The sequence below is a fragment of the Lithobates pipiens genome, unplaced genomic scaffold, assembly GCF_037356315.1.
Source record: "Lithobates pipiens isolate NorthernLeopardFrog02 unplaced genomic scaffold, aLitPip1_a1.2 Scaffold_1, whole genome shotgun sequence".
NCBI classification, from domain to species: Eukaryota; Metazoa; Chordata; class Amphibia; order Anura; family Ranidae; genus Lithobates; species Lithobates pipiens.
The window spans coordinates 130525348-130538095 of NW_027507685.1; the positions used below are offsets into that span (position 1 = coordinate 130525348).

At 44.9% G+C, this 12748-nt stretch overlaps 1 protein-coding gene across 2 annotated transcripts in view; it reads left to right on the forward strand.

Annotated features, from left to right (window-relative positions):
• The first annotated feature begins 12276 nt into the window (after window positions 1-12276).
• Window positions 12277-12748, forward strand: part of NSMF (NMDA receptor synaptonuclear signaling and neuronal migration factor) — an 89312-nt gene continuing 88840 nt past the window's right edge. The window contains exon 1 of one of the 2 annotated variants that reach the window (XM_077476758.1): window positions 12277-12492. In XM_077476758.1, the coding sequence (XP_077332884.1) occupies window positions 12422-12492 (71 nt within the window). In that variant the 5' untranslated portion in view covers window positions 12277-12421. The remainder of the gene's footprint in view (window positions 12493-12748) is intronic. The other variant, XM_077476749.1, reaches the window with a different exon arrangement.

Sequence of the window (12748 nt, forward strand, 5' to 3'; positions counted from 1 at the left end):
TGCAGGAACCATCAGATGGGAGGTCAATCAACCCACAGCTCCAGGACCCTTTAGCAATCTCTGGAGGAACTCTAGCTGAGAATGACTGGTCTAGAGCAGTATTCACCATCCTTTTGAAACTCACACACCACTAAACTCACAATTTTGAATGCGACTGACCACGGACATGAATTTTACATGCCTTATACACACACACAATGCTCAGGCCCAGACCCCTAAGCCCCCCCCCCCCCCCCCCCAGTGCCACGAAGCATCACACTAGTGCCGCCGCCATAAGGTGCCATTATAGTGGTGAGCAAGCTGATTGTCTACCATCCAAAAGGAGAATTTTAATTGTTTTTTTTTTTAATAAAAAAAATCATCTTGTGGCAACAATAAATCAATAAATGGTTATTCTTATTGATTTTGGCCTGTTTATCTGCACAAGACTGGCTCCAATAGTGCTTTTCCTTATGGTTGCCATTGACTGTATGCACTTTTATCACATCTCTCCTGGTATGTTTCTTCATATAGCTGCTTATTGGGCACAAGTAGGACATAAAGAATTACTCCATTGAAGTCTATGGGACTCGAACGTTCGAAATTAAAAGTGCTAATTTTAACGGCTAATATGCAAGATAGTGTCCTAAAAAGGGTTTGGGGACCTGGCTCCTGCCCCAGGGGACATGGGTCAATGCCTAAAATGTTTTTAAAAATGGCCGTTTTGGCGGGAGCACTGATTTTAATGACGATTAAAGTGAAAAAAAAAAGTGAAATATTCCTTTAAATATGGTGCCTGGGGGGTGTCTGTAGTATGCCTGTGAAGTGCCACGTGTTTCCCGTGTTTAGAACAGTCCCTGCACAAAATGACATTAAACGGAAATAACACCATTTAAAACTGCTTGCGGTTTTAATGTTATATCTGGTTCCTGTAATATGGTTGAAAATCATTGAGAAAAATGGCATGGGTAGCCCTCCCTGCCCATTACCAGCCTATTTGGGTCTTGTACGCATATTAAGGGGAACCCTGTACCCATATTAAAAAAAGGAAATGCGTGTGGCCCCCAGGCCCTATATACTCAGAACAGCAGTATACAGGCGGTGCAAACAAGACAGGGACTGTGTAGGTTTGTTGTGTTAAGTTGAATCTGTTTGTAATTTTTAACTGGTACATTTTTAAAGTGTAGCTCCAGTCAAAAAAACTATTTTTAAGCTTTTTGGAAAACATAGGGAAGGGTTATCACCCCTCTATAATTTGTTTTGTCGTCCATCTTTTTTCATCTCACTTGCTGTTGTCTCCTTCCGTTTGCAAGTAGGAGATGTTTGTAAATTGGATGTTTGAAAGTCCTATAAGTCCTCACCGTTACTCTGGGTGGGCACAGGAAGGGGCCCTCCTGTGAAATATTATATCAAGAACTGTAATTACATGTCCCTGTTAAACAGGGGCAGAAAAATTGGGCTGATGGCATCAACCAGTACAGGCTTAAAACAGAACATGGTATTGGGTGGCATTGTCAAGGACCTGGCTTTAATGGTTGTGTCAGAATTCTTGTATGTTTTTAAAGAATGGTGTCTAAATCATGTTATTGTTATGATCTTTTAACTAATAAAGCTGTGACCATAATACTCCAATGAAAATAATTTGTGCCATATTGTATTATTTATGAGGTTTAATGTGTTTGGTTTTATTCAGTGGCGGCTGGTGTTAAAAATTTTTAGGGGGGCGCAAACAAACTTTAAAAAAAAAAAAATGTGAAAAAAAAAACATCAAACGCAGCCACTTTGCCATCAAAGGCTGCCACTGTGCCATCAAACACAGCCAGTTGGGTAGTGTATATTGTGCTAGAGGCACACAACACCCACTAACTCCTGCAGATGCATTTATTATAGAACAAATTTCAGCTGTCGGTGCTCTCGCATTTTGAATGACAATTATGCAGTCATGCAACACTGTACCCATATGAAATTTGTGTCCTTTTTTCACACAAATAGAGCTATCTTTTGGTGGTATTTAATCACCGCTGGGTTTTTTATTTTTTGTGCTATAAATGAGAAAAACTGAAAATTCTGTTAAAAAAAATGCATTTTCTCTGTTTCTGATACAAAATTTTGCAAATAATTTTTCTTCATAAATTTTGGCCAAGATGTATACTGCTACATATCTTTGGTAAAAAAGTAACCCACTACACAACAGCAAGATCGAAAATCGCCGATCGGTGTGTACTGTGTTGAAGGTACACAGAACACCCACTAACTCCTGCAGATGCCTTTATTATAGAACACCAGAGATAAAGGGGTATATACAGATGTATACTGTGCTGTGCTGGAGGCACACAACTTCCAATAACTCCTGCAGATGGCAAGTGGGCTCAAATAGAGAAGAGCTATGTAGGTGGATATAGCGGTGTGTACTGGGTACAGAGCACGCAGACAGCACGCACAAGCTCCTAACACTACTGACTGCAAGCTCTATTATAAAAGATAGATCACTAGCTATATAGGTGAGGTGAATATAGCGGTGTATACTGCGGCCAGGGCACGCAGACAATAACCACTACACAACAGCAAGATCTAAAATCGGCCGAAAACGATCGGTGTATACTGTGTTGAAGGTACACAGAACACCCACTGCTTCAGACGCCAACACACTACACAAGGCCGCCGCGCTGGCGGCCTTATATAGTGTGGGGCGTGCACTACACAGCCTGAGCTATGATTGGCCACAGGCATCCTGCCTGTGGCCAATCATGGCTCTCCTCACTGCTGGCGCTGCGATTGGCCAAGCATGCGGGGTCACAGTGCATGCTTGGCCAATCATTAGCCAGCAATGCACTGCGCCATCGCAGTGCATTGTGGGCCATGAGCGCCACACGAATTTGGCGCGAACGGACCAAAATGTTCGGACTTCGCCGAACGGACGAACAGCCAATGTTCGAGTCGAACGTATGTTCGACTCGAACACGAAGCTCATCCCTACTCCCATTGTTACAAATGTCCCAGTTTTCTGATGACAGACTTTTTTTTGCTGTTTTCTTGTATTGTAATGTATCTTTCATGTCAGAGCATGCGTGATTCTGCTCTTATGACTCTCTTTCAGACAAAAACTGTACTAATTAAATGAAAGTTGGACGTTGTGTTAATTTATGCTAAAAATAAGGTTTTGTCGTCCAAAAAGTCGGAATAGGTTGTCTGCAGCACCAACACTCAAATAATCAGCTGATTGTCGAACAAATTTTTTTCCCCAATCATCGTATTGTGTGTACGGCCTTAAAGTATTACTAAACCCACAACAGTAAAATCAGTCTGTATATGTAATAAAGCATGCTTGTTATACTCATGTGGAACTTAAGGGGTTAATCATCTGCATTGTGTAAAAAGACTGTTTGATCTGGTCTTCTCTGATCTTCCTCCTTCTCCATCTGCTGATAGTACAGAGCCTTGGGGACCAATTGCACATGCTCAATTGGGTGTGTATTGCTAGAGAGTTTTTTTTCTTCAGCAAACTGTTTGCGGGCTTTCTTGTGCATCATCTTTAGTAGAGGCTTCCTTCTGGGACGACAGCCATGCACACCAATTTGATACAGTGTGCAGCATATGGTCTGAGAACTGACAGGCTGGCCCCCTCACCCCTTCAACCTCTGTAGCAATGCTGACAGCACTCATGTGTCTATTTCCCAAAGACAACCCTCTGGATATGACGCTGAGCACGTGCACTCAACTTCTTTGGTTGACCATGGCGAGGTCTGTTCTGAGTGGAACCTGTCCTGTTAAACCGCTGTATGGTCACCATGCTGCAGCTCGATTTCAGGGTGTTGCCAATCTTCTTATAGCCTAGGCCATCTTTATGTAGAGCAACAATTCTTTTTTCAGACCCTCAAAGAGTTATTTGCCATGAGGTTCCATGTTCAACTTCCAGTGACCAGTATGAGAAAGTGAGAGCGATAACACCAAAGTTAACACACCTGCTCCCCATTCACACACACTTGACACCATCTATCCAAGTAAGTTTATCTTGGTCTCATCAGACCACAGGACATGGTTCCAGTAATCCATGTCCTTAGTCTGCTTGTCTTCAGCAAACTGTTTGCGGGCTTTCTTGTGTATTATCTTTAGAAGAGGCTTCCTTCTGGGATGACAGCCATGCAGACTAATTTGATGCAGTGTGCGGCGTATGGTCTGAGCACTGATAGACTGACCCCCCACCTTCAACCTTTGCAGCAAGGCTGGCAGCACTCTTACGTCTATTTCTCAAAGACAACCTCTGGATATGATGCTGAGCATGTGCACTCAACTTCTTTGGTCAACCATGGTGAGGACTGTTCTGAGTGGAACCTGTGCTGTTTAACCGCTGTATGGTCTTGGCCACCGTGCTTCAGCTCAGATTCAAGGTCTTGGCAATCTTCTTATAGCCTAGGCCATCTTTATGTAGAGTAACAATTTTTTTTTTTTTTTCAGATCCTCAGAGAGTTCTTTGTCATGAGGTGCCATGTTGAACTTTCAGTGACCAGTATGAGAGAGTGAGAGTGATAACAAATGTAACACGCCTGCTCCCCATTCACAACTGAGACCTTGTAACACTAAGGCCGCGTACACACGCGGGGACTGTTCGCCCAACTTTGTCCGTCAAACAGTTTCGGCAAACAGTCCGCTCAAAATTAGCATGGACGGACATGGCCACACACGACGAACGAACAGTTTGCTGAAACCGTGCGCGATGACGTGAACGGCACGTACGACGGGACGAAAAATACGACGTCCTATACACTGCATTATAACTTTCGGCGTGTAAATCCTTTCTGAGCATGCGCGGAACTTAGTTTGACGAACAAGCCTACACACGAGGGGACTGTTCGCTGAAACAAAGTTTCAGCGGACAGTTTTTCGGAATTTCCGAAAAACCTTGTTCAGCGGACTGTTCGCTGAAACTGTCCGCTGAAAGCCCACACACGAGCGGACTGTTTGCCGAAACACTGTTCAGCGGACAAAGTTGGGCGGACAGTCCCCGCGTGTGTACGCGGCCTAACAAGTCACATAACACTGGCGAGGGAAAATGGCTAATTGGGCCCAATTTGGACATTTTTTTACTTAGGGGTGTACTCACTTTTGTTGCCAGCGGTTCAGACATTAATGGCTGTGTATTGAGTTATTTTGAGGGGACAGCAAATTTACACTGTTATACAAGCTGTACATTTACTACTTTATATTGTAGCAAAGTTTCATTTCTTCAGTGTTGTCACAAGAAAAGATATAATAAAATGGGTGTATTCACTTTTGCGAGATACTATAATTGTAAGTAGGAGTGCTATCTTTTTACCTTTTCTTTAATAATTTTTTTGTTGTGTTCTAACAACCTGATCTCTGATTTCAGACATCTATATGTGTAGTGCTGGTATTTTTAATACTGATGCTAGTATGTTTGTAAATTTAAATTTGTCTGAAGCTGCAGTTTGGTTCAGACTAATTATGCTAAATTTTTGAAAGTTTGATTCCAGCTTCCATCAACACGTAAAGAGTATGGCACCTCATCCCAGTTAGAGATATTAAAAATTTTTTGGGGGAAAAACCAAATGAAGAGAAGGGGGTTTTTACGGTGCAACATATATTAGTTAGATATTCAGAATATCCTTCCTATCTAACTAATATATGTTGCACAGTAAAAATCCCCCTCTCTTCATTTGGTTTTTCCCCAAATTTTTTTTAAATATAATTATGCTAAAGTTCTGGCTTCTGTACCAGTTTGGCTGGGTTGTGCTAATTTCCACTTGACCGCGGGTGTCGCTGTCACCACCGGTAAGTGTTGGAAATGCCTCAAGCTAAATGTATTGGGTACCCCTTTTACTCAGAAACAGCCCGGTGGGAGTGGTCTACCCGCTGTGCATTCTGGGTAAGTGTACTTAAGGTACCAACGCCATTTTCTGGGGTTCGTTTGTTTTTCCCGACCTTATGGCCCTCCTGGCCCGAGGTGTGTGCTGCCTTATTCAGTGTCTGGGGCCTACTGATCCAGAGATGATCCTGTGCTGTCTTGCCTGTGGGGAGAAGCCAAGCAACTGGAGGATCCAAGGGAGCACTTTTCTGAGGAGGACCGAGCAATAAGGCTGGTGCCTCATGGAGAAGCCTGGAGACTCGGGTGGGGGATGCATCCTGGGTTGTCTGTCACAGTATTGCCGGGTCGGCTGAAAGATGGGGAAACTCTTTAATTTTGCAACCAGAAGCTTATTGTGTCTTCCTGTGGCAGAGGATTGCACAACAAGATCGCTAAACTTATCAAGTCTGTGGCAGAGACTTTGTTGGAGCATCTCACCGGCTGTTAGGTCAGTGAGAGAAGTCTATCCGGTGATTGCCAGATCGTGGGAATTGTTTGTCCTCTGGATTAAGGAAATACCTTTAACCCGCAAAACTACAAAAGGTACCTGAATTCCCCTTATCCTCTACCCCTCTATTGCAAAAGTGTGTGTTTTTGTTAAACACCCAGAAAAAGGACTGCCAGAGCTAATATTCTTTATTCCACTCTACAACGGGACCCCTAAGACGGACACAGTGAGCAGGTGAGGTAACAGTAAGCCCAACAAAAACCAGCAGCTCCTTCGGGGGTCAGTGCTACATATGTATTTCTACTGAGGAAGCGAGTGCTGTCTCGCGAAACATGTTGAGTTACAACACATAAGCATCCGCTCTCTGTATTACCAGTCATATCACGATTTATGGAACTATGTATGGATATTTATGTGCATATAAAGAACCTGTAATCTTCTAGGATCTAGGATTTTAAATGTTTGACAAAAATTCTTTTAGCGTTTGAATACAATTTTATATATTTTATATTTATTGTTTGTTGTGTCTCTCAAAGTCTCTTGAGAATTTCTTCTTTGTATTTCCGTACAAGGACTGAAACACACTCATGCCTTACACATGCCAGCTCAATCTTTGATTACTGTGGGAGAGGCGATATAGTGAATGTGGGGCCCTGGATTTAGTAACACTTTAACCTCTTCCCGACTGTCTGCCGTAGATGTACTTCGGCAGGTCGGCTCTATTGCGTGAAACAACCTTCCTGCACATCATTTTATGCAATAGACACTGGGGGGAGTCAATCAGTGGGTCCAGCGGAACCAATGTCCGCCGGCCAACCACGATCGTTCAAGAGCGAGGCAGAACGGTGATCTGCCTACGTAAACAAGGCAGATCACCGTTCTGACAGGGGAGAACAGAGATATTGTGTTCCTGCTAAGGAACATGGATTTCTGTCGTCACCCAGTCAGACCATCCCCCACACAGTTAGCAAGCACCAACTAGGGACACACCTAACCCTTTGATCGCCCCTGATTTTAAACCATTCCCTCCCACTGTCATTAGTACAGTAACAGTGCATATTTTTAGCACTGATCACTGTAATAATGTCACTGGTTCCCCCAAAAAAAAGTGTCAGTTAGACGTCCGATTTATCCGCCTTCAATGTCGCAGTCCGGCTATAAGTGGCTGATTTCCGCCATTACTAGTAAAAAAAATAAAATAAAAAAAAATAAATTCCATAAAAATATCCCATAGTTTGTAGACGCGATAACTTTTGTGCAAACCAAAAAATATGTAGCAGAATACATACAGTGGTGTGAAAAAGTGTTTGCCCCCTTCCTCATTTCCTGTTCCTTTGCATGTTTGTCACACTTAAGTGTTTCGGAACATCAAACCAATTTAAACAATAGTCAAGGACAACACAAGTAAACACGAAATGCAATTTGTAAATGAAGGTGTTTATTATTAAAGGTGAAAAAAAATCCAAACCATCATGGCCCTGTGTGAAAAAGTGATTGCCCCCCTTGTTAAAACATACTATAACTGTGGTTGTCCACACCTGAGTTCAATTTCTTTAGCCACACCCAGGCCTGATTATTGCCACACCTGTTCACAATCAAGGCATCACTTAAATAGGAGCTGCTTGACACAGTAAGGCTGGGTTCACACCGCTGCGGGGGGAGAACCGGATGTGATTCGCACAGCAAATCACATCCGATCTCCGTAGCGCTGCGAGTTCAGCCATACAGATAGTATGGCTGAACTCGCAGCGGTCCCGCAGCAAACTCGCACGGGACCCTTTTTTGGGTCCGCAACGGAATCGGATCGCATGGGGGTTCACACCATGCGATCCGATTCCTGTGCGAGTCGGCAGATCGCACTGCGATATGCCGACGGATCTGGGGGTGTCATTAACATAACATTGACACCCCCAGCCGTCCGCATAGGGCAGTGTGAACTGCCGGCGGGAGGTATGCGATGCGGGAAAACGCCGCGGATTCGCGGCGTTCCCGCATCGCAGCAATGTGAACCTAGCCTAAGGTCCACCAGAAGATCCTTAAGGCTAGGTTCACATTGCTGCGATGCGGGAACGCCGCGAATCCGCGGTGTTTTCCCGCATCGCATACCTCCCGCCGGCAGTTCACACTGCCCTATGCGGACGGCTGGGGGTGTCAATGTTATGTTAATGACACCCCCAGATCCGTCGGCATATCGCAGTGCGATCTGCCGACTCGCACAGGAATCGGATCGCATGGTGTGAACCCCCATGCAATCCGATTCCGTTGCGGACCCAAAAAAGGGTCCCGTGCGAGTTTGCTGCGGGACCGCTGCGAGTTCAGCCATACTATCTGTATGGCTGAACTCGCAGCGCTATGGAGATCGGATGTGATTTGCTGTGCGAATCACATCCGGTTCTCCCCCCGCAGCGGTGTGAACCCAGCCTAAAAGCTACACATCATGCCGAGACCCAAAGAAATTCAGGAACAATTGAGAAAGAAAGTAATTGAGATCTATCAGTCTGGAAAGGGTTATAAAGCCATTTCCAAAGCTTTGGGAATCCAGCGAACCACAGTGAGAGCCATTATCCACAAATGGCGAAGACATGGAACAGTGGTGAACCTTCCCAGGAGTGGCCGGCCGCCCAAAATTACCCCAAGAGCGCAGCGACGACTCATCCAAGAGGTCACAAAAGACCCCACAACAACGTCCAAGGAACTGCAGGCCTCACTTGCCTCAGTTAAGGTCAGCGTTCATGCCTCCACCATCAGGAAAAGACTGGGCAAAAATGGCCTGCATGGCAGAGTTCCAAGGAGAAAACCACTGCTGAGCAAAAAGAACATCAAAGCTCATCTCAATTTCTCCACAACACATCTTGATGATCCCCAAGACTTTTGGGACAACATTCTGTGGACCGATGAGACAAAAGTGGAACTCTTTGGAAGGTGTGTGTCCAAGTATATCTGGCGTAGAAGGAACACTGCATTTCATAAAAAGAACATTATACCAACAGTAAAATATGGTGGTGGTAGTGTGATGGTCTGGGGCTGTTTTGCTGCTTCAGGACCTGGAAGACTTGCCGTGATAAAAGGAACTATGAATTCTGCTGTCTACCAAGAGATCCTGAAGGAGAATGTCCGACCATCTGTTCGTGTACTCAAGCTGAAACGACTTGGGTTCTGCAGCAGGACAATGATCCTAAACACACCAGCAAGTCCACCACCGAATGGCTGAAGAAAAACAAAATGAAGACTTTGGAGTGGCCTAGCCAAAGTCCTGACCTGAATCCTATTGAGATGTTGTGGTATGACCTTAAAAAGGCCGTTCATGCTCGAAAACCCTCTAATGTAACTGAATTAGGACAATTCTGCAAAGATGAGTGGGCCAAAATTCCTCCAGGACGCTGTAAAAGCCTCATTGCACGTTATCGCAAATGCTTGGTTGCAGTTGTTGCTGCTAAGGGTGGCCCAACCAGTTATTAGCTGTATGGTCTTGGCCACCGTGCTTCAGCTCAGATTCAAGGTCTTGGCAATCTTCTTATAGCCTAGGCCATCTTTATGTAGAGTAACAATTTTTTTTTTTTTTTCAGATCCTCAGAGAGTTCTTTGTCATGAGGTGCCATGTTGAACTTTCAGTGACCAGTATGAGAGAGTGAGAGTGATAACAAATGTAACACGCCTGCTCCCCATTCACAACTGAGACCTTGTAACACTAAGGCCGCGTACACACGCGGGGACTGTTCGCCCAACTTTGTCCGTCAAACAGTTTCGGCAAACAGTCCGCTCAAAATTAGCATGGACGGACATGGCCACACACGACGAACGAACAGTTTGCTGAAACCGTGCGCGATGACGTGAACGGCACGTACGACGGGACGAAAAATACGACGTCCTATACACTGCATTATAACTTTCGGCGTGTAAATCCTTTCTGAGCATGCGCGGAACTTAGTTTGACGAACAAGCCTACACACGAGGGGACTGTTCGCTGAAACAAAGTTTCAGCGGACAGTTTTTCGGAATTTCCGAAAAACCTTGTTCAGCGGACTGTTCGCTGAAACTGTCCGCTGAAAGCCCACACACGAGCGGACTGTTTGCCGAAACACTGTTCAGCGGACAAAGTTGGGCGAACAGTCCCCGCGTGTGTACGCGGCCTAACAAGTCACATAACACTGGCGAGGGAAAATGGCTAATTGGGCCCAATTTGGACATTTTTTTACTTAGGGGTGTACTCACTTTTGTTGCCAGCGGTTCAGACATTAATGGCTGTGTATTGAGTTATTTTGAGGGGACAGCAAATTTACACTGTTATACAAGCTGTACATTTACTACTTTATATTGTAGCAAAGTTTCATTTCTTCAGTGTTGTCACAAGAAAAGATATAATAAAATGGGTGTATTCACTTTTGCGAGATACTATAATTGTAAGTAGGAGTGCTATCTTTTTACCTTTTCTTTAATAATTTTTTTGTTGTGTTCTAACAACCTGATCTCTGATTTCAGACATCTATATGTGTAGTGCTGGTATTTTTAATACTGATGCTAGTATGTTTGTAAATTTAAATTTGTTAAGGTCAGCGTTCATGCCTCCACCATCAGGAAAAGACTGGGCAAAAATGGCCTGCATGGCAGAGTTCCAAGGAGAAAACCACTGCTGAGCAAAAAGAACATCAAAGCTCGTCTCAATTTCTCCACAACACATCTTGATGATCCCCAAGACTTTTGGGACAACATTCTGTGGACCGATGAGACAAAAGTGGAACTCTTTGGAAGGTGTGTGTCCAAGTATATCTGGCGTAGAAGGAACACTGCATTTCATAAAAAGAACATTATACCAACAGTAAAATATGGTGGTGGTAGTGTGATGGTCTGGGGCTGTTTTGCTGCTTCAGGACCTGGAAGACTTGCCGTGATAAAAGGAACTATGAATTCTGCTGTCTACCAAGAGATCCTGAAGGAGAATGTCCGACCATCTGTTCGTGTACTCAAGCTGAAACGAACTTGGGTTCTGCAGCAGGACAATGATCCTAAACACACCAGCAAGTCCACCACCGAATGGCTGAAGAAAAACAAAATGAAGACTTTGGAGTGGCCTAGCCAAAGTCCTGACCTGAATCCTATTGAGATGTTGTGGTATGACCTTAAAAAGGCCGTTCATGCTCGAAAACCCTCTAATGTAACTGAATTAGGACAATTCTGCAAAGATGAGTGGGCCAAAATTCCTCCAGGACGCTGTAAAAGCCTCATTGCACGTTATCGCAAACGCTTGGTTGCAGTTGTTGCTGCTAAGGGTGGCCCAACCAGTTATTAGGTTTAGGGGGCAATCACTTTTTCACACAGGGCCATGATGGTTTGGATTTTTTTTCACCTTTAATAATAAACACCTTCATTTACAAATTGCATTTTGTGTTGTCCTTGACTATTGTTTAAATTGGTTTGATGTTCCGAAACACTTAAGTGTGACAAACATGCAAAGGAACAGGAAATGAGGAAGGGGGCAAACACTTTTTCACCCCACTGTATTAGCCTAATTGATGAAGAAATTCGATTTTTTTTTTTTTTTACATTTTTTTTTATTGGATATGTTTTATAGCAGAAAAGGGGGGGGGGTGCCAATAGACAATGGTGGAGGTGATGTATGGAGGATGGAAGGAGGAGGAAGGCAAAGAGAACAGCAGCATCAGACACACATACATACACACACACACTCACACTCTTCTGCACAGAGGAGATGTGTGATTCCACTTCTATATGTGAACTGCTCAGTGCAGTACAGAGCACACTATGGGCTGCTGTCACTCAGTGCACACACTACAGTGTCCGCTACTATCAGACGCTCAGTCCTATCAGCACACACGCCCCGCCCATTGAGAGGTGAAGCATCCTCCCCGCCAGTGTGTGTCACCTGTCACAGGCCCCGCCCTCCTGTCACCGCGGGTAGTCAGTGGGCGGAGCGGGGGCGCATCCTCTGCCCATACATGGAAGCGTCTTCCTGCGCTGAGCCGCGCTGCCCTCCCTCCTGCAGCAATCAATGAGCTGAGCATCAAGTCTACAGATCAGTCCGTGGCCGGACACAGCGCAGCATCCACCGGGGACCCCTCCATCCCACCCCGGATCTGTGCGGATGTGGCCCCCAATCCCCAGTCTGACCGAGGATGGGCACAGCTGTGTCCAAGAAGAAGGCGCTGAGGAATGACACCATCTCCCATGTAGCAGCCAAAGTTCGGTGAGTAACTGTCTGTCTGCACACCGACCATCATCCACTCTGAGCTGTGGCTGCAGCTTTAGATTGCATGTTCTTGGGCTCAGCCTGCCATGTGCTGGATATGGAGAGGAGAGCTGTTCTCTGCATTGTATTCCATTGCCGGTCACACTCTCAGTCACTTACCCCATCATATTACATAATACAGCCCGGCCTCCCCCTCTGTGTGTACGGGGAGATCTCCTCCTGACCTGCCTGTAATTCTATTATCACATTAACC